Raw genomic sequence first — 27,036 nt, forward strand, 5'->3', positions numbered from 1 at the left:
TATGGTCTGTGTAAACAATCACTTTCCTACCTTCCACATATATCCTGAACTTCTGAAATCCAAAAACTATGGCTAAAAGTTCCTTCTCTGAGATACCATACATCAATTTATGTTTGGACAGCATTCTGCCTGCAAAAGCGATTGCCCTGTGCTCGGTCTTCCCATCTACTACCCTCTCCTGAAATAGCACTGCCCCTATCCCATAATCTGAGCTGTCTGCCCCAATACAGAAAGGCAAAGACAAATCTGGATAGAACAAAATTTTGCTGTTTTTTAAGCTATTCTTGATGGCTTTAAATTCCCGGTCACACTCAGATGTCCAGCACCAGGTTACACTTTTCTTTAATAGTCTACATAAGTTAGGTGAATTCAGGCTATAATCACTTATGTACTTCCTATAGAATGAACATAGTCCTATAAATGATTTCAATTGTTTCCTGTTCGTTGGCACCTTGCAGTCAACAATAGCCTTGATTTCTCTTTATTGGGCAGAATGCCATCAGGAGTTAACTGATGACCGAGAAATAGTAATGTTGCTTGAAAAAATTCACACTTACTTAACTTAAGGGTCATCCCCCCTTTAGATATAGCCTTGAATACATCCTCCAACAGCTGACAAGTGTTCTTGCCAATTGCTACTCGTAATCAAAATGTCATCTACGTACACTGTCAATTTTCTCATTAGTACATCACCCAACACATGACTTAAAGCCCTTACAAAAACTGCTACAGATATTGATAAACCAAATGGCGCCACTGTAAACATATAAGTCCTGCCCTCAAATAAGAAAGCAGTGTACTTTCTGCTCTCTTCAGCCAATTGCACCTGCCAGAACCCTGAAGTCAAATCAACACTTGACAGAATTTTAACATTATAAAATTTTTGCAACAGCTCATCCATGTTCTCTAGCTGATCATTTTCTTTGACTATTATTTTATTTAGCTTTCTTGCATCCAGTACTGTTCTTATAGAACCATCCCTCTTTTTCACCACTACTATTGGATTACAATACTCACTCCTCCCCATTTCCAGTATGCCCCACTTCAACATCATCTGTATCCTTGCCCTTACAGCCTCTCTATTAGCTATTGCTATAGGATAAGGTTTGGCCCTTATCACTTCATGTGGCAATACCCTCACAACATAACTGAAATCTACGACTTTTCCAGGTCTGTCAGAGAACACATGCTTATGCTTACACAATAAACCTGTAAGCTGCACCTTTTGTTCCTCATTTAAATGTTCCATTTCATTTACTTTCTCATGTACCTCTTCTAGCCTTTGTAAATGAGTAATTGTCTCACCTCCTTTTAATTCCCCTTTAAATTTTATTCTTCGTCTATTTCCACCAGCATCAAATTCTACCACTCTGTCCTTTACAAAAATGCTACAGTCATACTTGTACAAGAAGTCCATACCCAAAATTACATTCAATGCCAAACCCTTCACCACAAAGCAATTAATATCAAAACAATACTCATTACTATTAAATTCCAGTAATACTTCCCTGCTGATGGGCTTGCTACATGTCCCAGTTGCTGTCTTAATTTTGACTCCTGTAACTGGTAATTCTATTAATCCTAAACCTTTAATTTGCTGCCAGAAAGATTCAGAGATTGCTGATAAACTTGAGCCAGAGTCTAATAATGCTATATCTGCAACTCCTCCCACACTTATATCAATTATTGGCTGTATCACCTCTATTTCTACTCTTGTTCAGCCCTGATTCCTGTAATAAATCTCTTTCTACTTCATTCCTGCTTTTCTCTTGCATAATGCAAATATCTTTAGGTCTTTCTCCAAAACATACATCAGTATCCCCTTCAAGCAGATCCTTAATAGCAAACTCAACATTCTCTTCTTCACTTAACTCTTCCAATTTTCTGGCAATTTTAAATTTTATTTTACCCCATTCTTCAGGCATCAAAGCTTTATGTAATTTTGCATAGGACACCCAATCACTCAAATCATAATCAGCTTCCTCCTTTCCTAACCATCCACAATTAACATCTTTGAGGCTTGCATCATCAGTTAAGAAAACATGGGTTTCAATTTTATCTTCTGGGCAACCTACAGCAACATTCTCCATATCATTACGCATTTCCATATCCACACTGAAGTCATTATCACTACCACAGTTAACACCTGCACCCACAATCACAGTAACCTTATCAGTAGGTAATTTACCAGCATTTTCCACATTGTCAAATACACCACTCATATTAGCCTTTACATCACACTGAATAACCCTCTCCTCACCTTTTCCACAATTCTCCATACTATTTCCAATAGACATCTCTACCCATTCATCAAACCCATTATTACTGTGAACATTGCCCCTTAATTCCATATCCACTTCTGTTCCCCCTTTTGATGAAACTACCTCTGTCTCTGATCTTTCAATGAATTTTGCTGCACACAAACCAATATTGTCCTCCTCTGCTTGTAATTTCTCTTCCCTTTTAAACATGTCATCAATGTAAAACTCACACTGTTCATTGCTGACATTAGCCTTGTTCCCTTTTTTCCTCTTATACCTTTTATCTGTATTTCTATAATTGTTAAAAACCCCCCATAGATTTTCATTTCCTAAGACAGCATCCATATGACATATCCCAATTTCCCTATTTTCCTTGCTGACTTTATTACTCATCCCATCATGTCCTTGTCTGGCCCTTTTCACATAATTACCAGCCCCCCTGCGGACCTTAAGTGAGGCATCAATTAGTTTTTTGATTGCCTACCCTGTCCATTTGCATCTGGCATCCCTACTCTCATACCTTCTCTATCACTCCTCATCTGATCAAAATTGTCTCTTCTCCCTCAAAAATTTCTGTTATACCTTTGTGGCTTGCTTCTCCAATCTCTATCCTGATTATTCTGATCACTTCTATCTTCTCTCCACCTGTTATGGTTATTACTGTATTCATAATTAATACTGTTTCCCCTTTCATGATACCTTCCACTCTCCCTATGTTCCATGTATTTAGGTCTGTAACACAATGCCCTGTCCATATTATCCACAAAATTAAGAAATTCTTCCACTGAATCTGTTGCACTGTGAATCAAATCCCATTGCAAATGCTCTGGTAATCTTCTCTTTAGTGTAGATATTTCTGTTAATACACCCAGTGGCCTATCCAGATGATTTAATTTATTCAGTTCTCTAACACAGAACTCTCTCATACTTTCCTTTCCACTCTTGTAACTGGATCCATTCAAAAAATCGTTTTGCAATCTTAATTGTTTTGCTTGGCCCCAGTATTTGTTCAAGAACAGGTTTTCGACGGTTTTAAAATCACAAAATTTATCATCATTTTGGTTTGCCCATGTTTGAGCTCCCCCTTCCAACTGCCTCTTAACATATTTAATTTTTGCCTGCTCACTCATCCCTGTCACAAAGTTATCCTTACACGCAGCTAGAAAGTCAACTGCATGGTATTTATTCTCCCCATTAAAAGGTTTTGACTGAAATCCATGCCCCAGAGGATATCCCAACAATAAATTTCCATTCCCTGCTGCCACAGTATTAACTGTTTCCCTCAAGACATTCATTTCCCCTTCTAATTCCTTCTTATTGTCAGTAATTCCCTTATGGCAATCCAGCACTCCTATCTTAATGGATTCAATGTCTGCCTCTGTTTGTCTTTGAAATAATGTGCATTTCTGTTCCTGTACCTGAATCTGCCCCACAAGATTACTTTGCACAGTGTCCACCCTGGCTACTAGGCCACTTTCAACCTCATCAACTCTCTCAATAATTCCCTCAACAATTTTAACTGTGTTTTCAACTTTATCTGTAATTTGAGTGAATTTGAGATCTAGCTGATCAAATTTTTCACTCACTGTCTTTATTTTATCACTAAGCCTTAATTCCATATCCCCTATTTTCGAATCCATTTCTCCAACTATTGCAGTTTTTATATTCCCTATTTTCGAGTCTATTTCTCCTAATTTACTAGTAAGTTTTATAAAAAATGTGCTGAGGTCACTTCCTGGTATCCAGCCTATTTCTTTTGGCATGCTTGGGCTACTACAGGTACTCCTAACATCCACTGATTCGCCTTCACTTTGAGACTCACGCGTCTCATCGGCCATGGATAATGAAAGGACACAATTTTGCAATGTAGCTGCTGGCTGTACTTATCTTTTAAATCCTCGTGTGACGCGACGTCTGCAGTGAGCTCCGCAGCACAGCTATGCAATGAATCTTAATCGGCGGCGTGGACACACAGCAAACTCAATCAGGAGCGAGAACACGTTGCGTAGGCCCCTGGCAGCATGTAGTCGTGTTGGTCGGTGGCACGGACGACGGCGTTGATCGTCGGCAGCACGTGGATACAGCTTCGACTGCTTTACCTGTAACAACACATGGACGTGGCACGGACGACGGTTTCTTCTCGCGGCAGCACGTGTCACGGCACGGACGACTGTTTTACCCGCGGCAACACGTGGATACGGCAAGCACGGCGGTTTTACCCGCGGCAACACGTGGTCGACTCATCAGACTGTGTGACTGACTGCTTCACAATCGTGGTGGCCTTATATCGGCGTAACCACGGGGCAGCGCGTATCTTGTCCAGCACAAACACTCCGGTACTGCTAATGCACCGATTTAGCTCAGAGCCCCCACACTGACTGTTCAAAAGCCTAACATCAGACGGACATTCGATTCCGAAATACTATGGAATATGGAAGAAAGTCCTATCCCGGACGAGCCCCCAATTGCAACTGAACTCGGGCTCGTTTACTACCTATTTTTTTTTACGTGGCTCATCTGTAAAGGGGGTTGGTAGTAAACGGTTGCATTTGCGCCCCTATTATTGAGTCTGATATTGGCTAGCTTTTGAAGAGCAGTGAATTGAACTATACACGTTCAGATTGAAACTTATTTATTCAAAAGAAACACTTTAACGTTGTGGCCATGCATTTTTTTAAGTTCACAAATAATAATCTGTGCAATTCGTACACTGTTTGTCTCACACCCACACACTTTCACTTTGTTCTTTCGCATACACTGGTGTCCATGCTTGCACTCGCGGCACTTTGCCGCTCCCAACTCACCACCACAACGGCCAACGACAAAAGACCCCGATTTTCCCGCTCACATCCACAGTCCTGAGTCGGGTCACATGACACCACAGTAGTCAATATAATTGCTAAACATGGCCACAATTCGTTTACAATATTTTATAATATTTAAATACTTAAATCTAAATACATTATATAATTTTACAAATTATCACCACACTTATATAATTCGTTGCAATTAAAAGAAAACCAAAACACTATCCAACGGAACTACAACGTCCATCAAAACACAAACAAGTATTTTCCGGTCTATTTTGCCCAGAATATTATCTCTGCTGCCGTGCTTTAAATTTTAAATTACTTGAAAGAGTTCCATATTATCCCCTGTTACCTTACAACACCCCTGTTGCTCACATGAGTAGATCTCTGTAACACCACTGCACAAACTGCCATCTCGTGTGGAAAACCTTGAACTATTACAATAACTGGCATTCGCAGTGTGTAAAGCAACTTTGCCTGAAGGCAAAAATGCCAGTAAAAGGCATTGGGGAGTGTTTGTTGTCCCATAAGGCCAACGTAAATTTGATGTTGCTTGAGAGCAAAACTGCAAATAAAGGGTTAAAAAGCCATGACCGTACTTATTGCTTAAAATGTAAATGTAATTTTCAATCATGACCGAAATGTAGCATGATATTGGTAGCTACTTCACAGGCTGCAAAAATTGTCCTAAGCAGCCAATCAGCGACATTCAGTAATAGCTATAAGGTCAAAGCACGAATTTGGAACACGGTACAGTCCTTGGTGGTGGCAAAATGTTCAATAATCAAAATTATGTTACGCACTTTCTCTTTATATTAGTCATTGGCAAATTAAAGCATACTTATCTGTATTTTATTTATTGGCAAATGAAGGCACGCTTGTTGCTACGTACCCACAACGACAACTACCGGTTCTGTAATGTGTTAAAGTTCTGTTCCATTGTGACATAAGAGTATTAAATTGATTGCGAGAGAGGTAGAGGCTTTCTGGTGTGTAGCGCTACTCTGGGCAGATTATCATTGTTTGTCTTGAGCAAGGAGCGAAGAGTGTAAGAAACTCATTGTTGGCTGCAGCAAATGATATGTTTCCCGTTATCGAAAATCAGATTAGTTTCAACCACACAAATGGTGTTAAATATTTTCTTTCCCTCTATGAGAGATCAACTACAGAAAAGCCTGCAAATATTGCCATAAGCAGCCAAAGACATTCAATTTTTCAACATGAAAAGGTACGATTTAGTACTCTTCAACCAGATGCAGATTCATCCTATGGATGTTGACTACATCCATAGACTGTTTGAATCGATAGGTAGATGGATGCATTGAACGGTCGAATCTCTACGCATGACCATTAAATCTTTGTGAATCGTTGTTGACCTGCTTCTGGTACATAATATCTTGCATCCGCCGGAAGCTATCGTCAAAATGTCATCAAACAGGGGTACTTGCACTCGTATAGACTCTGCTCATTCTATGGGGACAGATAAAGCGGACTTTTTAGATTACAGCTGCACAAAGGTTTTCCAGCATCGTCGCTGAGGAACCACGAGGCTCTACTGAAAAGGGTTCAACGACTTACGGCACTTTGAACTATTAGTGAAGCTACTTCCTGATATCGTCGTTTCATTAATTATATCAGTGCTCATTAACTAATATGTAATGAAAGATCTAAATAACTTCCAGTTCTAAATGTAAACCATGAACCAAAAAAAAATCTTTGAATAAGATGTCCTTAAGTATATATTTTCTCTTCATCGTGTTAAAATCCCTACTTCCTTAAAATTTTTATTAAATGCAATAGTAACTTTGTCTGTTAGATTTTTATGACTAATCCACCAAACCGAGTTCGGTAAAATTTGGATTGGAGAGCTTGAAACCTGAGGAAAAACATTCTCAAAGAGGAAACATAAGTCCTGTGTAGGCAAACAGAGAGTTGGTACTGGTCCTCTTGTCCTCACTGGAGGGAGCCTGTAGATAATATACTGATTAAATAAGTGAAATTAAGCTGAGCACTGGTTTTACGTCTTTGAAAGAAGATTTATTTTACTTGTCTTTCTGAAAGTGGAACACGTGCGTATTTTAGACGGTGGCAATCGGATTGAGAATGTTCCCCATAATGAGATACGTTGTAGTGTACCAGTGCTGAATCATGGGCAGTACAGGGAGTACTAATTGATCCATTTTTAGTAAATGGTGGATATTTTCAATGCAGGGATTCCTCAGCCATTAATATTAGCCACTAATAATGGTGCTGGCACCATAGCAGGATGTAGTAACTTGAAGAACTGAAGTTTTTGTTCAAGTAGAAAGCTTCATGTGGTTTGCTGTGAGCTTGCCATGTATTTACGGCATCGAGACCGTAAGTATTAGGTCTCTTAACAGTTTATGTGAAGAAATAAACCTTTTACATAAAGTGTCAGGAAGGTGTACATAATGTTTTGTAAAACTTCTAGAGGCAATTTTATACAACTAAGTATCATCCCTAAGGTATGTAAATTTAATTTACATTATTCTCCATTTCGTTCTATTTACACATGTTTCATATTAAATTTTTCGTGCCTCTTTAGCTTGTTTGTTGATATTTAAGTATAACTGAAAAGTTTATTTGACACTACAATAATGAAGCCGCAGTCACAGTACATATTTTTTTCTTTAAAAAAAAAAGGGTTACATTACCGGTTTCAACAAATTACGTCGTCATTTTCAAATTTAAAACCCTCACTTGGAGAATATATAATGGGAGAAGTGTGTCAGTTCTACATGAACATACATTGCCTGCCTCGACAGCTGAGTGATGCAGGCACGGTAGCTCAGCGTGTTCGGTCAGAGGGTTAGCTACTCTCTGTAATAAAAAACTGAGTGAACGGACCAACAAAGAACCTAACCGGGTGTCATCGGACGTCCGCCCCGAACAAATCCCACGAACAATATAGAACAAAATGAGATCAACAAAAAAAAAAGTGGTCAGCGAGACGGAATGCCATGCTAACGGGCGCGGGTTCATTTCCCGGTTGGGTCGGAGATTTCTCTCCGCTCAGGGACTGGGTGTTGTGTTGCCTTCGTCATCATCATCTCATCCCCATCGACGTGTAAGTCGCCAAAGTGGCGTCAACTCAAAAGACTTGCACAAGGCACCCGTCTACCCGACGGGAGGCCCTAGGCGCAGGGCATTTCATTTTGTGAAAATACATTGTGTTTTGAGATTCTTTTTTCGGAACATAGTAAAATCATGTGCTGCATTCCACATGGAAGCTTGCTCTGCTTGATACGCCAACGAATTGTGAATATATATCAGCCATACGACTGTTGTGTTACAGCAGGCCACATTGCAGGAATTCTTGGCAAATTTCACCTTGGTGTAGTTTTTATCTATTTTACTTTAGGACATGGAATGAACATTTGGCCAAGCATAGGTACAACTTTCAGTGACTGGGTTGTGCCACCGTTGCCTCAGTTGGCTGGTGTCATTATTTCTTGTAATTTTTGTCAGATGTATGGTCATAATTCTCATGATATATTCTCCAACTGATGTTTTTACATTTGAAAATGACGACGTAGTTCGTTGAAACCGGTAATGTAACCCTTTCCTTTTAAAAAATTTATATACTCTGACTATGGCTTCACTATTGTAGTGTCAAATAAGTTTTAAATTATATTTTAGTCACACTCCTTATGACAATCATGTCAGAATATAGAATAACTGAAAATATTCTAATGTCCTTACCCTCTGGCACCTTAAACACCAAATGAATTCATCTATCCATAAATTATGTGCCAATGTGGATGTAATTTGATGCCCTGTAGTGTTCCATTTGTCACGTACATACTACATTTTCGCGACTTCTGATACCTATAACTGAAAATGATGGACTGTAAGCAATTTAATATAATTAATCTACAGTATTATAACATGCTGCCATAATGATTTCCTACTATCGGTTGTTGGTAAAAACAGTTTTCTAACCACAGTCGTCAATTCAAACGATAAGAAGTTTTGTTTTCTGTCTTTTGAGTCATTACATTCATTGTGTCTAAAGTAAAATAAATGTTCCAGCATGTGACTCAAGAAATTACGGAGCATCTTGTCGCCAACGTTGTGGGAAATGCAAATACAATATACCCTGTGACGATTACACAGGGATATGTTACCTTGGATGCTATGACGGATTTTACCCACCATTTTGTCAGCAGAGTAAGTACAAATATCAAAAACCCAAATTTATTTGCAGCTATCAATTGAGCTATTCCGTACAGGATATTTTTGTGTTTCTTTTTATTGTGATGTCTGAACTTCAATCTACTTCAAGGTTTGCTGTTACAGTATGACAGCATTTTTAAAAATTAGTAAGAACTTCACATATTTTACATGAACAGGGGCTGCATTTACTGATAACTGAATGGTTAATTATTGCCCCATTTACATTGCCATTACGTGTGCTCCACAAATTTAAATTACTTCCTGCTGCCTCAAACACTATATTGGCGATCGTGCTTTCTTTTAAACTGCCACATTGATGAATTTAGCAACCACTAAGTGAGTGTAGCAGTGGTCAGTTTATATCAGAACTTGTATAGCATTAAACTGAATAGTATAATTATTAACTTTACATTCTTGTTTGGCTATAAACGGTGTGCTTGTATCTCTCTGACATCATCCCACATCTACACACATATAGATATTCCGCAAGCAACCGTACGGTGCGTGGCGAAGGGTACCCTGTACCCCTATTAGGCATTTCATTTCTTATTTCACTCGCAAACAGAGCGAGGGGGAAAGCGACTGTCTATATGCCTCCGTATGACCCCTAATTTTTCGTGTCTTATCTTCGTGGTCCTTACGCGTAATGTATGTTGGTGGCAGTACCTTCAAATGCCGGTTCTCTAAATTTTCTCAGTAATGTTACTCAAAAAGAACGTCGCCTTCTCTCCGGGGACTCCCAGTTGAGATTTCCGTAACACGTATTGTTCGCACTTTGCGCTAGCAACTCTAACAGACCGCTAACAAACTGCTTCGATATCTTCCTTCCATCCGACCTCGTATGGATCCCAAACACTCGAGCAGTACTCAAGAATAGGTCGCACTAGCGTCCTGTATGCGGTCTCCTTTACAGGTGAACCACGCGTTCCTAAAATTCTCCCAATAAATCGAAGTCGACCATTCGCCTTCTGCACCACAGTTGATATCGCTTAGCAACGTTACGTCCAGAGATTTAAACGACTTGATTGTGTCGTGTAGGATACTAGTAATACTTTTGCCCGAACATTACCGGTTCTTTCTTCCTACTCATCCGCACTAACTTAACGTTTTACCGCATTTAGTGCTAGATGCCATTAATTACATCAACCAGAAATTTTGCCTAAGTCTTCTTGTATCTTTCTACAGTCGTGCAACCACGACACCTAACCGCACAGCACAGCATCATCAGCTAACAGCCACAGTTTGATGCCCGCCCTGTCAGCCGAATCATTTGTGTGTGTAGAGGACAACAGCAGTGCTGTCCCACTTCCCTGGGGCACCCCTGGCGACACTACTGTCTCTGATGAACAGTTGCCATCGAGGACAATTACTACTTAACGAGTGTTCCAGCTACTCAGTTATATCTGCGAATTTTTTCCGTATACTCGTACCTTTGTTAACAGCCTGTAATGGGACACCGTGTCAAATGCTTTCCAGAAATCCAGAGGTATGGAATCTGCCTGTTGCCCTTCATCCATTGTTCCCAGTATACCGTATGAGAAAAGGGCAACCTGGGTTTCGCACGAGCGATGCTTTCTAAAACCTTGCTGATCCGTGGACATACGCTCCTCAGTCTCAAGAAATTTTGTCGTATTCGAATTGAGAATATGTATAGGGTCTCTGCACAGACCGAAGTTACGGATTTGTAATATTGCGGTTCCGTTCTTTTATCCTTCTTATATGCTGGAGTCACCTGTGCTTTTTCCAGACGCTTGGGACTTCGTGTTGGGCGGGAGATTCACAATAAATGCAGGTTAGGTAAGGGACCAATGCCGCAGAATACTCTTAGTAAAACCGAACTGGGTTTCCATCCGGACCCGGCCATTTATTTGCTTTCAGATTTTTAAGTTGTTTCTCTAGGTCAGGGACGCATATTGCTATGCCTCCCATAAGGGAGTCTGTCCTATGATCAAATGACGGTATGTTTGTACGAGTCTCCTGTGTGAAAGATTTCTTGAACATGAGATTTAAAACATCAGCTTTCGTTTTGCGATCTTCAACTACCACACCAGGCTGGTCAACAAGGAACTGAAAGAAGCCTCAGACACTTTCTGCTCCTGACTCTCACTGTTTATGTATTATTCTTTCTTAAATAAACACCGAGTTAGAACTGTGTTTTGCCCGCCCAATAGAACACGAGCATTATTGGGAAGTGTGAAAGATAATCTCGGCTCGCGGAAGGCTGGAATATACCAGATTCTCTGTCAGTGTGGTAAGACTTATATTGGACAGACAGTGAGCACTATCGAAGATCGCTGCTGAGAACATCAAAGCCACACATGACTGAAGTATCCTAACAAGTTGGTGGTCGCAGAGCACTGTCTTTCCGAAGAACATGAGATGGATTACGAGCGTACCAAGATCTTGGCCCAGACTTCTAAATGCTGGGACAGCGTTGTCAGAGAAGCCATCGAAATGAGCAGCAGAGAGGAACTTATCAACTGAGACTACGGTTATAATATTAGCAAGGCATGGGAACCAGGACTGAATATAATTAAGGAGACACGATGTGGCGAGCAGGGCGGATGTAGCAGCTACAGCGACGCAGCCACAGACGCCGACGCCTGCGTCCTCGGACCGCGGCGAGAACGGCCTGTCGGGGGAGGGGATATAAGGCGGCCACCCGCCCTCAGGAGCTGCGTTCGTGAGCGCACCTGACGAAGGCGACGTGTACGAGCGCCGAAATATGTGCCCGTTCGACATTATGAAGTGGCAGTACATCCCTGGACTCTTCGACCAACAAATACGCCGGGAGAAACTGAAGAGTCACAAGTTTCTGATATTTTGTACTGTGCACACGAGTACTAGCTGCTTAGCGTGTTTTTGTGATTACTTAGGGAGTATTTTACGTACGACATACAAAAACATTTAGTAGAATCCCTAGTGAATACGTTACTTTCCTCGCACAAGCTAGCCTTAATATTTGTGGAAATATCAGGCTAAATTTACGATGCTTACTTGCGAAGAACTCAGATATTCTGTGATTCCACAGAAAATATTTTTAAAGGACATGATATTCGCTGTTGACTGTAAAAATTATTTATTTAACAGCTGTGATTTTGGCCTTCAGCTCATTATCAAGTGGTATTGCAAAAGGTAAAAAATGCAACAACAACAATGAAGCACAGAGTGCATGTACAGAATTGGTGCCAAGTATACCGTGACGCATTACAATTACCTTCGTATCATCGGACAATTGAACAGCCTTAGGAATCTCTATGACAGTTATCGGCAAGCCATTAACACACGTTGTGTAAGACGTGTACTTTTTTTTGAGTCATCAGTCTTCAGACTGGTTTCATGCGGCCTGCTGCGAATTCTTCTCTTAAACCAACCTCTTCATCTCAGAGTAGCACTTGCAATCTACGTCCTCAATTATTTGGTGGATGTGTTCCAATCTCTGTCTTGCTCTACAGTTTTTGCATTCTACAGTTCACTCTTCTTATTCCCTCTTCGCTCTTGTACGTATTGTATATTACCCGTCTCTCCCTATAGCTTACCCCTATTTTTCTCGGAATTTCGAACATCTTGCACCATTTTACATTGTTGAACGCCTTTTGTACGTCGAGAAATTCTATGAACGTGTATTGATTTTATCTTTAGTCTTGCTTCCATTGTCAACCGCAGTCCGCCCCCGGTAGCTGAGTGGTCAGCGTGACAGAATGTCAGTCCTAAGGGCCCGGGTTCGATTCCTGGCTGGGTCGGAGATTTTCTCCACTCAGGGACTGGGTGTTGTGTTGTCCTAATCATCATCATTTCATCCCCATCGACCCGCACGTCGCCGAAGTGGCGTCAACTCGAAATACCTGCACCCGGCGAACGGTCTACCCGACGGGAGGCCCTAGCCACACGACATTTCATTTCGTCAACCGCAAGTTCAGAATTGCCTCTCTGGTGCCTTTACCTTTTCGAAAGCCGAACTGGTCGTCTCCTAACACATCCTCAATTTTCTTTTCCAATCTTCTGTATATTATTCTTGTCTGAAACTTGGATGCCTGAGCTGTTAAGCTAGTCGTGCCATAATTCTCGCACATGTCAACTCTTGCAGTATTTGGAATTGTGTGGGTGACATTTTTCCGAATGCCACATGGTGTGTCGTACACTCTACACACTAAATTCTGATGGAATCTTACCCATCACTTCTACCTTCTTCGATCTTAAGTCCTCCAAAGCTCTTTCAAATTCTGATTCTAATACTGGATGTCCTATCTGTCATAATCGAATCCTGTGCTTCTTCTATCACATCAGACAGATCTTCCCCCTCATAGAGGCCTTGAAAGTACTCTTTCTACGCATTCGCTCTGTCCTCTGCAATTAACAGTGGAATTCTCGCTGCACTCTTAATGTTACTACCTTTACTTTTTTTGTTACCGGAGCTTGTTTTGACTTTACTGTATGCTGAATGCCCCCGACAATCATTTCTTTTCCAATTTTCCCCTTTTTTATGCATCCGTTTCGTCTTAGCTTCCCTGCACTTCCTATATATTTCGTTCCGCGGTGACTTGTACGTACTTCCGTATTCCTGAACTTCCGTGAACATTTTTGTACGTCCTTCTTTCATCAATCAACTGAAGCATTTCTTCTGTTACCCATGGTTTCTTCGCAGTTACCTTCTGTGTAACGGTGTTTTTCTCTCCATCTTCTGTGATTTTCGTTTTTGGAGATCTCCATTCCTTTTCAACTGTACTGGCTATTGAGCTGTTCCTTATTGTTGTTTCTATAACCTTAGAGAACTTCAAGCACATCTCGTCATTCCTTACTACTTCTGTATCCCACTTCTTTGCGTATTGATTCTTGCTGACTAACCTCTTTAACCTCATCCTCTTCATCACAACTATATTGTGATCTGAGTTATACCTGCTCCTGTGTACGGCTTACAACCCATTATCTGATTTGGGAATCTCTGCCTGACCATGATGTAATCAACTGAAGTCTTCCCTTATCAGCAAGCCTTTTCCAAGTATACGTTCTCTTCTTGTGGTTCTTGAACAGAGAATTCGCTATTACGCAATTAATCTTTCTCCTCTCTCATTCGTTGTCCTAAGCACATATTCTCCTGTAAACTTTTCTTCTGCTGCTTTCGTACAACAGCATTCCAGTCCTCCATGACAATTAGGTTTTCATCCTCCCTTACGTACTCATAGCCCTAGCAGTATCCTCGTATACTTTCCCTATTTTTTCATATTCAACTTGCGACATCGGCATGTGTACCTGAACAATCGTTGCCGGCGTTGGTTTGCTGTCGATTGTGGTACGAACAAGCCTACCACTGGACTGTTCAAGATAATTCACTCTCTGCCCTACCTTCCCATTCATAACGAATCCTACTCCCATTATACCATTTTGTGCTGCTGTTGATATACCCTATACACATATGGCCAAAACTCCTTGTCATCTTTCCATTTCACTTGACTGACCCCTACTATATCTAGACTGCGCCTTTGCATTTCCCTTTCAGATTTTCTGACTTCCCTACCACGTTGAAGCTTCTGACATTCCACGATCCGACTCGTAGAACGTTATCCTTCCGTTGGCTACTCAATCTTTTCCTCCTGTACCCCCCCCCCCCCCCCCCTGCAGATACGAGTGGGGCACTATTCCGGAATCTTTTGCCAATGAAGAGATCATCATGATGATACTTTTTGAATTACATGCCACATGTCCTGTGGATACACGTGAATTGTTCAAAAATGGTTCAAATGGCTGTGAGAACTATGGGACTTAACTTCTGAGGTTATCAGTCTCCATGAACTTAGAACTGCTTAAACCTAACTAACCTAAGGACATCACACACATCCATGCCCGAGGCGGGATTCGAACCTGCGACCGTAGCAGTCGTGCGGTTCCGGACTGAGGTGCCTAGAACCGCTCGGCCACCGCGGCCGGCCACTTTATAGCATGTCAGTTTTATATTATGAAGTGGTGCTAAAAAGTAATGTGGAAACTATTAACGCGTTTTAAATGAAATAAACTTCACTAACATTCTACCTCTTTATTCTTTAAGTCTACATATTTGTTTCTCAACATAGTCACCTTGGCGGGAACACATTTCTCTCAACGAGAGACGACTTTGTTGATTCCGTCTCTGTGGGATGTTTGGCTTTTCTGACGGAGCCACAACCTCATCTCTGCTTCCGCCATTTCATCACTATCAGAGTGAAGTCGTCGAAGGTGGTCTGTAAGTTTTGGAAACAGATGAAAATCGGATGATGCCAAGTCGGTACTTTATGGAGGATGACAGCTAATACAAGAGTGGATTGTTGCTCGTGTGTGGACAGGTACAGGCATGCTGAAGGAAAACGTGTTTTAAACGAAATAAACTTCACTAACTACATTTAACAGTGGAGTTCTCGTTGCACTCTTAATGTTACTACCTTTACTTTTTTTTTGTCACCGGAGCTTGTTTTGACTTTACTGATTGCTGAGTTCTAGCGGCATACATGTTCCCAAGTATGTGAGTGGCTCGAAGACTTCTTAGGTAATAGAACCCAGTACGTTGTCCTCGATGGTGAGTGTTCATCGGAGGTGAGGGTATCATCTGGAGTGCCCCAGGGAAGTGTGGTAGGTCCGCTGTTGTTTTCTATCTACATAAATGATCTTTTGGATAGGGTGGATAGAAATGTGCGGCTGTTTGCTGATGATGCTGTGGTGTACGGGAAGGTGTCGTCGATTAGTGACTGTAGGGGGATAGAAGATGTCAAGATGACTTGGACAAGATATATGATTGGTGTAAAGAATGGCAGCTAACTCTAAATATAGATAAATGTAAATTAATGCAGATGAATAGGAAAAAGAATCCTGTAATGTTTGAATACTCCATTAGTACTGTAGCGCTTGACACAGTCACGTCGATTAAATATTTGGGCGGAACATTGCAGAGCGATATGAAGTGGGACAAGCATGTAATGGCAGTTGTGGGGAAGGCGGATAGTCGTCTTCGGTTCATTGGTAGAATTTTGGGAAGATGTGGTTCATCTGTAAAGGAGACCGCTTATAAAACACTAATACGACCTATTCTCGAGTACTGCTCGAGCGTTTGGGATCCCTATCATGTAGGATTGAGGGAGGACATAGAAGTAATTCAGGGGCGGGCTGCTAGATTTGTTACTGGTAGGTTTGATCATCACGTGAGTGTTACGGAAATGCTTCAGGAACTCGGGTGGTAGTCTCTAGAGGAAAGGAGGGGTTCTTTTCGTGAATCGCTACTGAGGAAATTTAGAGAACCAGCATTTGAGGCTGACTGCAGTACAATTTTACTGCCGCCAGCTTACATTTCGCGGAAAGACGACAAAGATAAGTTAAGAGAGATTAGCCCTCATACAGAGTCATATAGGCAGTCATTTTTCCCTCGTTCTGTTTGGGAGTGGAACAGGGAGAGAAGATGCTAGTTGTGGTACGAGGTACCCTCCGCCACGCACCGTGTGGTGGATTGCGGAGTATGTATGTAGATGTAGATGTAGATGAGAGGGTGCTTCACGTGTGGATGAAGTCTCCTGCGGTTAGAAACTCGATTACAGCACGGTTTTTCCCCCACATCGCCATGTTGCACGCTACAATTCGGAAGCCCCTAGCGGCAGAACGTTGCAACCTGAGTCAGCGAAGTGGGTAACAGACCTCGTTACACGGTCATGTAATACCTGGGAACGGAATAAAAAAGCGAAGCCGTGACTCTTCAGCACGATCTCGCAGCTCATTTCCCATTATCTCAAAGTGCAGCACCGTGCTGCACTACCTACCATTGTATACAAGGCTTGTTCGAGCAGTTCTATGTATGCACTGTGTGCTTCATTTTTATGTATTTTTCCGCTTTTGCACTAACATTTAAAATATCCTTAAGGCTAAAATTACAGTTGCGAAATAAATGATTTCTACAGTCAATGGCGAATATGACGTCATTTAAAGAAATTATTCGTGACTCGGAACCCAACAATGAGAGTCAAACACAAAAAATAATTTGACTTAAGCGAGTAGAGCGTGGTAAGCATTTCTGTAACATTTTTACGTTCAGTACATCGCTCATAGTAAAGGTATTTCCAGACTTCATTTAAACTGCCTTTATCTTATTTTTAATCGAAGGCTTCCATATGAAACGTGCTAGGAAGTTATTGCTGTACAGATTCTGAGGAATACCTTTTTTGATTAAGCGCTAATCATGTGGATGTACAGATCGTGATAGCAAGTGATCATCAGGCTTTTTGTTTGTTACACTCATATGGACAAATGCAGAATACAGTAAAAAGAAAAAAGTGGGTCTTTCAGATACTGCCATGTACAAAATTTCCCAGTTTTCTACTGAGCGCCGGAAACAACTAACAATACGCTAATATTCAAATATGCGTATGTTTTAACATGCAGGGTATGATTTCAGTGATCTTACAGGGCATCAGCTTCATATGTCATTCTGACTTATGGTAGTCTCACTACCTGAATTTGGTTTAACATCTCAACACGGTTTCACTCACATGAAATGCCCTTACTTCTAGCCTCCCAAGTAAAATGCGACTTCCTTAGTATTGACCTGAATCTCATTGAAGACCAGGTTAACAGTTCAGTACATATAGAGTAAGTGGTGGTAATGTGGCCCGTGCAACAAATATGGCCCCCCTTAATATCTTGCTAACATTTAGTTGAACTCCAGTGGTGATAGCAGAACTAGTCTACCAGTACCCTCAGTGGCCTGTAGGAGCGCTGGAAGCAGGTCCGTACAGTGGCTGAGCGACAGTGAGGTTATATTTTCCATGCTCCTGTTCAAAACTTTGAGAGGTATGTGAATTTCACTATATTAACGTACCATTATTGGTTAATATTTAGATGTAAGCATCATGCGTACAACCTAGAAAGTATTGGCAACAGTTTCAAATATATTAAAAGGTGTGGTATTATTTCGTTTTTAAGTTGTTTACACGAGTTTACAAGGTGTAGGTGACTGTAATATGGCCCCCATTGGTGCTTGTAATGTGGACTCCGGGGTCCATATTATAAGCAGTCCCTAAAATGTTTTTATTTTTGTTTTCAGATGCCTAGGACTAATCTGGCACCTAAACCAACCCCCAAAAGGCAGATGTGGGATAAAAACAAAATGCAAGAGGCAGTGTCTGCTGTCGTAGGCAAAACGATGGGAGTTAAAAAAGCATCGAAACGATTTGCTGCCACAAAAACAACTCTGCGGCGGTATGTGTGTGAGCCTAAGACCTCACAGGTGGCACATGTTGAAACTAAAGAGCTTGGAAGAAAACCAGCTCTACCACCAGCCCTAGAAAGTGAACTAGTGGATTACTTACAGTACTTGGAGGCCAAATTCTATGGTTTCACTGGTATGGATGTTCGAAAAATGGCCTACCAACTTGCAGTTAGGAATGCAATTGCAACAAACTTCAGTTTTCTTCGACGTCATCAAGATAAGCTTTCAATAAGAAAGCCAACTGGAACATCGTATGCTCGAGCAAAAGGATTTACCCGTGAGAGAGTTAACTCGTGCTATGACTTTCTACAAGCTGAATACCAGAAACATAAATATCCAGAAGATCGTGTATGGAACGTCGACGAAACAGGCCTTAGTGTAGTTGATACTAAGATACCACAAGTAACTGCAAGCAGAGATAAACGCCAAATTTGTTCTCTGACTACTGCAGAGTGTGGGTCTCTAGTAACGGTCATCTGTTCGATGAGTGCGGGAGGTTCTTATGTTCCCCCGATGTTCATATTCTCGAGAACTAATATGGCAGACATTCTTATGAAAGATGCTCCTCCTGGATCGATTGGGAGAGCCCACCCATCTGGTTGGGTTCAAGCAAACCTATTCATGGAATGGTTGAAACATTTTGTTGAAAAAACAAAGCCAATAGAGACTTCGCATATCCTACTCATCCTTGATGGCCACTTCTCCCATGTAAGGAATATTGATGTGACAAGAAAAACCTTCATCACCATTTTGTCACTGCCTTCACACAACACACAAACAGGATCGTACTTTTATGGGTGCACTTTTAGACTCACTGCAGAGAGACTATTCGTCAATGGATGCTCCATGAAAGCAAACCTGTTGGACCCTACGATATAACGTCTCTCTTTGGCAAGGCCTACCTCCGCACTATCCTCTGTGTCCTCGGTGGCTCAGATGGATAGAGCGTCTGCCATGTAAGCAGGAGATCCCGGGTTCGTGTCCTGGTTGGGGCATACATTTTCAACTGTCTCCGTCGATGTATATCAACGTCTGTCGACAGCCTATGGTCTTGATTTAATTAACATTTCATTCTAAGAGAGCTTACCATCTTCATATAGTTAAGGCTAACCAGCCATTGACTTTCTTCTGTGCTGAATGCACACGCATTGCCCGAACTCTTATGGGACTCGGTAAGATTGTCTGCCGCGAGTAATGAGTGTAATGGGCAGGGGCACTACGAATGTAGTGTGTGGACATTAAAGTTGGGAATGTGGGTCTCACGAGGTGCGTGCAAGGAATGAATTCCTGCAGTCGAACTATCCTCTGTGCCCTCGGTGCCACAGATGGATAGAGCGTCTGCCATGTAAGCAGAAGATCCAGGGTTCGAGTCCTCATCGGGGCACACATTTTCAACTGTCCCCGTTGATGTATATCAATGCCTGTCGACAGCCTATGGTCTTGATTTAATTATCATTTCAAAAGAATATATCTTCAACCTCGCCAGAGGTCGACATCACACTATATCAAAGTGATCGAGTAATGGTCACTCACATAACGACGAGAGTGGTGAACTGCCAGTTACGGGCAGCGTGCAGACGGCGTATCTTAGCGAAATACGTCATCGTAACCTAAATGTCAACAAGCATGTGGGCAAGTTAGTTTCAGCTGTCAAATCATATTGTTGGTATTATTTAGTAGTTGATTGTGGTAAATACAGACTGTAAACGTTTTGAAGAGCCTTGGCACCTTAGTTTTGTTTTCTAAATAGTGCAGTGTTTCTAGAAAGTTGGTTTTGTACATAACCTTGAGTAGGCGTGCACTATTTGCAATGAAAAACAATAATTGTTAATTTGTATCATAGTTTATATTTTTCTTGTGTAGAATTTGATACATTATCTTCTTCCCCTTTAATATTGTGCTTGCTAAGGTGAAAAAGTACTGAAAAACTTGTAAAAACATTTGATGATGACAGTTCGTTCTATAAACCAGAAATAACATACATCTAATTGAAATGCCAACACCCTTTCCGTATGTTAGATGTACACATATCATTGTAACACTTGAAGAGCGTCATGCAATAATTTTGGTATGGAAATATTTAATTTCGGAATCTATTGTGCCTTAAATCATGTGTAGGTCGAAAAAATTGGAGTTAATTGCAGGCTTCCAGTACCTGGAGTAACTCAGTTGCCTGTTTGTTTGTGCGGTTGTCTGCTTAGCCAACTTGCGTTTCATGCGGTTGTAAGCATATTCAGGTTACGTTTCCTACATTACATCACTGACACCTAAATTTAAGTGTCAACTGCCAGTTTACCATGTTATGTTCCAGCCATATGTATTTTGTAGCTATATATGCATGGAAATAGCATCGCTACACTTAATTTGAGGATTCACAATCATCTTTTAGGCACCAATTTTGTTGGATATGTGTGCATGTTGTAATTAACATTTCGACATTGGATGTAAACATTACATTTTTTGTTTTTTTGTTTTGTGACCTACTGTTCCAGAAATGTTAGATGTTGAGTACACTGTGTGTAACTTGAGAGCAATTTAGATGTAGGAAATACTTAATTTGTCTGACCGTTACTCCTTAGAGCATGTATGGTGCAGACTTCAAACATTAAACACAGGTTTGTGTTGCTAAACCTGTAAGTTCATGGCATACAGATTTGTGCCCTTAAGATTGTATGTGTGTGTGTATGTTTGTATTTATGAGACTGTGTGTATATTTTGTAGACGTATTGTAGATAAAGCTATACTATAAGTTGCTCTTTTAATGTATATTTTTCGACTAATATTTTTAATAAGGTGCAAAAATTTATATTGTTTGGATACTTTTGAACATTGCCAAAACAACTGCTTTGGGGCTGCAGTGAGAACGGCTGTTTCTTTTTAATAACCTCTAAAGTGTGCATTTTAAGTTATTGTACAGTGAATGGCCATTTCATGGTAAAATTCTGCACAGTGACTGGAAGAGAGAGATGTAACTTATTGATATCATGGTTTGTGGAGACAGATAACGGTTACATGATCATATTACATGTTATATGATCATAGATAGAGGTGGACATGGCTTTTATCTCATGAATACTAAATGTGTGAAATTTGTAGCACACCTACAGTTTTCAAGACTATTTAAGTGCAAAGTATTCCGGCCCTGGCATATCCATACTACTGAATTATACTAATTACAGCGTGCACAAAGGCATTAAAGCAATTTTTTTCTGTCAAACACCACACAATTGTTTGAAAGTTATATACATATATGTAGATGTGTTAATTTCATTTCAGAGTCACATTAATGTAACCAGCAATGGTTTCCATATAACCTTTTGATTGAATGTATCAAATAAATATATAACAATTGCCCTAGTTCAGTAAATTAGTGATGACATCCCACCTCAAATCGTTTGCTGTCTACTTTTATGATTGGTGTGACAGCCTTTTCATATAAAAGTTTGATACAAAAGAGGGAACACTGAGTGTCGCTGAGGATTGGCCTCAGTCTAGAAGGGACACCTGGTTAGATACGCTACTTTTAAGGAGACGACTCGTGAAAAGCGAGACACCGAGGCATAAACAGGTCCTGGTCACGGCTTGTAGCTTTAGTTTTCACTTCAGATGCACTGCTTTTAATGTTTCCACCTGTCACTATGCAGGGTGTTACAAAAAGGTACGGCCAAACTTACAGGAAACATTCCTCACACACAAATAAAGAAAAGATGTTATGTGGACATGTGCCCGGAAACGCTTAATTTCCATGTTAGAGCTCATTTTAGTATCGTCCACCTACGCTCAATGGAGCACGTTATCATGATTTCATACGGGATATTCTACCTGTGCTGCTAGAACATGTGCCTTTACAAGTACGACACAACATGTGGTCCATGCGCGATGGAGCTCCTGCACATTTCAGTCGAAGTGTTCGTACACTTCTCAACAACAGATTCGGTGACCGATGGATTGGTAGAGGCGGACCAACTCCATGGCCTCCACGCTCTCCTGACCTCAACCCTCTTGACTTTCATTTATGGGGGCATTTGAAAGCTCTTGTCTACGCAACCCCAGTACCAAATGTAGAGACTCTTCGTGCTCGTATTGTGGACGGCTGTGATACAATACGCCATTCTCCAGGGCTACATCAGCGCATCAGGGATTCCATGCGACGGAGGGTGGATGCATGTATCCTCGGTAACGGAGGACATTTTGAACATTTCCTGTAACAAAGGGTTTGAAGTCACGCTGGTACGTTCTGTTGCTGTGTGTTTCCATTCCCTGATTAATGTGATTTGAAGAGAAGTAATAAAATGAGCTCTAACATGGTAAGTAAGCGTTTCCGGACACATGTACACATAACATATTTTCTTTCTTTGTGTGTGAGGAATGTTTCCTGAAAGTTTGGCCGTACCTTTTTGTAACACCCTGTATATCTCTCTGTTTTGACCAATAAAGAATTGCTGTCAATAATAAACAGAAAAAAAACAATCGCATATGTTTAGATTTCAATGCTTCTTTTAATGACGATAAATTAGTAAAAAATGGATGATACTGAAAATATATCGCATTTCTTGCAAAATATATCTGCTTTCTAAGCTCTCCATAGGAGTATCTTTAGTCACTCATTACATTTCACCATCAGTTTCCATGTTTGTGATTAATGGGCCATTATTTGTTTTCTTTTCAGCCTACAAGGTATTAGGGAATGCGCCAGATGTAATTGAAGATAATTACAATTCTCTAAAGATCAGAATATCGTTCGAAAACGTAACAGGAGAAGGAGAGCCAGTTTTCTATGAAGTGCAATACAAAGTAAGTTTGCTGTGAACTAAGTAGACATAAGAGGCTTTGTGATAATAGAACTGAGCTATTCAAATAACTTGAAGTACTTGGATTACTTACTGTTCATGAGCAGCTGCAGGTCAGCATCACCTCTACATTGATCAGTTTAGGCAGCTTCGACACCATTATCATCATCAATAGTAGCACTCTCATGTCCACTGCTGGATTTAGGACTTGTGTATAATTTTACATTACATTATGATACTTAACTGTTCACATAGATTTAGGTGGGCCCTGCATGTTTGCTGTAGCTGACTACACGCCTCCTACTTGGGCACCATATGTTGGTAAAGCTTACTGCGGTCCAGAGGACTTTCTTGTTCCATTTCCCATCTGTGTGTCTGGCCGACCACTATTACATTTTCATTGCCATCGTAATTCTGTACTCGATGCTCAGTCTCTTCCCACGACCATTTATATGTTGTCCTATTTCTCCTTACTGAAAATCCCCAGTAAGCATTTCACCACTGTTCCTCGAGTAGCTTCCACATTAAAAACTCGTGCCTCACCACCATAAGTCAAAACTGACAACACACACCTATAAGTCGTTCCTCCTTCAATACGACACAACACGTATTTCTGTCTGTCTGAAATAGATACGACAGCTTGGAAGGCGAACTCACAGTCAAGATAACACATGCCGCTACGGGAAAGTTGCCTGTCATGTGCCTGCTGACACGCGGCCTATCTTCAACTCCAATAATTCTGTTCATAATTCGCATCAAAATACTATCGTTAATACTATGAGGCTAAAAGTATTATTTCAAACACCAGCAAGACTGTACCTACAAGCCTAACCACACACTCTGCATTCACATTCACTTACTTAACATCGTCCGAATCGAGTTTGCCATTGCTGGTAGGTTCTTTACGGTTGGATTTAATTTAACAGTCCTTTCTGACTTTGAAAATCCGCAGTTCTATTGATTTATAACTTCTGTACCCGATCTCACAAGATACCCTCACTCACAATCGTCTCTTTATGAGGGCTCTGACAGGGCTCCAAATATGTCGCCATATCTCAGTTAATAAAAAGATTATACACTCCTGGAAATGGAAAAAAGAACACATTGACACCGGTGTGTCAGACCCACCATACTTGCTCCGGACACTGCGAGAGGGCTGTACAAGCAATGATCACACGCACGGCACAGCGGACACACCAGGAACCGCGGTGTTGGCCGTCGAATGGCGCTAGCTGCGCAGCATTTGTGCACCGCCGCCGTCAGTGTCAGCCAGTTTGCCGTGGCATACGGAGCTCCATCGCAGTCTTTAACACTGGTAGCATGCCGCGACAGCGTGGACGTGAACCGTAGGTGCAGTTGACGGACTTTGAGCTAGGGCGTATAGTGGGCATGCGGGAGGCCGGGTGGACGTACCGCCGAATTGCTCAACACGTGGGGCGTGACGTCTCCACAGTACATCGATGTTGTCGCCAGTGGTCGGCGGAAGGTGCACGTGCCCGTCGACCTGGGACCGGACCGCAGCGACGCACGGATGCACGCCAAGACCGTAGGATCCTACTCAGTGCCGTAGGGGACCGCACCGCCACTTCCCAGCAAATTAGGGACACTGTTGCTCCTGGGGTATCGGCGAGGACCATTCGCAACCGTCTCCATGAAGCTGGGCTACGGTCCCGCACACCGTTAGGCCGTCTTCCGCTCACGCCCCAACATCGTGCAGCCCGCCTCCAGTGGTGTCGCGACAGGCGTGAATGGAGGGACGAATGGAGACGTGTCGTCTTCAGCGATGAGAGTCGCTTCTGCCTTGGTGCCAATGATGGTCGTATGCGTGTTTGGCGCCGTGCAGGTGAGCGCCACAATCAGGACTGCATACGACCGAGGCACACAGGGCCAACACCCGGCATCATGGTGTGGGGAGCGATCTCCTACACTGGCCGTACACCACTGGTGATCGTCGAGGGGACACTGAATAGTGCACGGTACATCCAAACCGTCATCGAACCCATCGTTCTACCATTCCTAGACCGGCAAGGGAACTTGCTGTTCCAACAGGACAATGCACGTCCGCATGTATCCCGTGCCACCCAACGTGCTCTAGAAGGTGTAAGTCAACTACCCTGGCCAGCACGATCTCCGGATCTGTCCCCCATTGAGCATGTTTGGGACTGGATGAAGCGTCGTCTCACGCGGTCTGCACGTCCAGCACGAACGCTGGTCCAACTGAGGCGCCAGGTGGAAATGGCATGGCAAGCCGTTCCACAGGACTACATCCAGCATCTCTACGATCGTCTCCATGGGAGAATAGCAGCCTGCATTGCTGCGAAAGGTGGATATACACTGTACTAGTGCCGACATTGTGCATGCTCTGTTGCCTGTGTCTATGTGCCCGTGGTTCTGTCAGTGTGATCATGTGATGTATCTGACCCCAGGAATGTGTCAATAAAGTTTCCCCTTCCTGGGACAATGAATTCACGGTGTTCTTATTTCAATTTCCAGGAGTCTATTATTTCCCAGATATTAATCTTTCCCCAAAACTGTTTCATATTTACACACGACCGCGTGGTGTGCGAGCACCCGAGAAACGAGAACTACCTTGCAGGCTTGCTGAGGCTGAACTCACTAACTGCATCAGCGAAAACCGGCAGGAGCCAGACCACACACTTCTCATACAACGGGGCTTCCCCCGTCAGCGATGCTAGCGCTCTAGAGCAAAGGTGTCTAAGGGTGGAACCAGTCTGTCTGGGAAAGGATCCATGTCTGTAATGGTACGCATCGCGTCACTAAATGTTTCCAGAATATGCATGAATTAAGAAGTTTTGGAAGTGGGATTAAGGAATTTTGGGAGTAGTATGAAATGAAAATGACACAATTCCCCCCCCCCCCCCCCCACTCCGCAAAAGGTAACAGAAATATCTCAGAAATCGAAATCTAACTACAGATCGGAATGTATGGCTCATGGTTCAAGTTAGTAATCTGACTGACAATATTTTAAGTGTCGTCTATCCCCAACAGTCTATAATACTTACGAAGCATGTTTATACACTGAAGAGCCAAGGAAACTGGTACACTTGCCTAATATCATGTAGGGCCCAAGCGGCACGCAGAAGTGCCGCAACACGACGTGGCATGGACTCGACTAATGTCTGAAGTAGTGCTGGAGGGAATTGACGTCGTTTCCATAAATGCGTAAGAGTATTAAGGGGTGGAGATCTCTTCTGAACATCACGTTGCGGGCCATTCCAGACATGCTCAATAACGTTCACGTGTGGAGAGTTTGGTGGCCACCAGAAGTGTGTAAACTCAGAAGAGTATACCTGGAGCAAGTCTGTAGCAATTCTGGACGTGTGGGGTGTCGCATTGTCCTGCTGGAATTTCCCACGTCCGTTCGAATGCACAGTGTACACGAATCGATGCAGGTGATCAGACAGGATGCTTACGTACGTGTCACGGGTCAGATTCGTACCTAGACGTATCATGGGTCCGATATCACTCCAACTGCACACGGCCCACACCAATACAGAGCCTGCACCAGCTTGAACAGTTCCGTGCTGATACGAAGGGTCCATGGATTCATAAGGTTGTCTCCATACCTGTGCACGTCCTTCCACTCGATACAATTTTAAACGAGACTCGTGCGACCAGGGAACATGTTTCATCAACAGTCCAGTGACCGGCCCATACGAGGCGTAATGTCCGTGTTGACGGGTCCAGGCTAGGCGTAAAGCTTTGTGTCGTGCAGTCATCAAGGGTACACGAGTGGT

At 42.1% G+C, this 27,036-nt stretch overlaps 1 protein-coding gene across 2 annotated transcripts in view; it reads left to right on the plus strand.

Annotated features, from left to right (window-relative positions):
• LOC126195831 (uncharacterized) overlaps positions 1-27,036 on the plus strand; it is a 672,121-nt gene that overhangs the window by 365,831 nt on the left and 279,254 nt on the right. For both annotated transcript variants that reach the window (XM_049934505.1, XM_049934506.1), the window contains exons 13-14: positions 9,125-9,262; positions 23,158-23,282. In XM_049934505.1, coding sequence (XP_049790462.1) covers positions 9,125-9,262; positions 23,158-23,282 — 263 coding nt within the window. The remainder of the gene's footprint in view (positions 1-9,124; positions 9,263-23,157; positions 23,283-27,036) is intronic.

The sequence above is a fragment of the Schistocerca nitens genome, chromosome 7 (assembly GCF_023898315.1).
Source record: "Schistocerca nitens isolate TAMUIC-IGC-003100 chromosome 7, iqSchNite1.1, whole genome shotgun sequence".
Lineage (NCBI taxonomy): Eukaryota > Metazoa > Arthropoda > Insecta > Orthoptera > Acrididae > Schistocerca > Schistocerca nitens.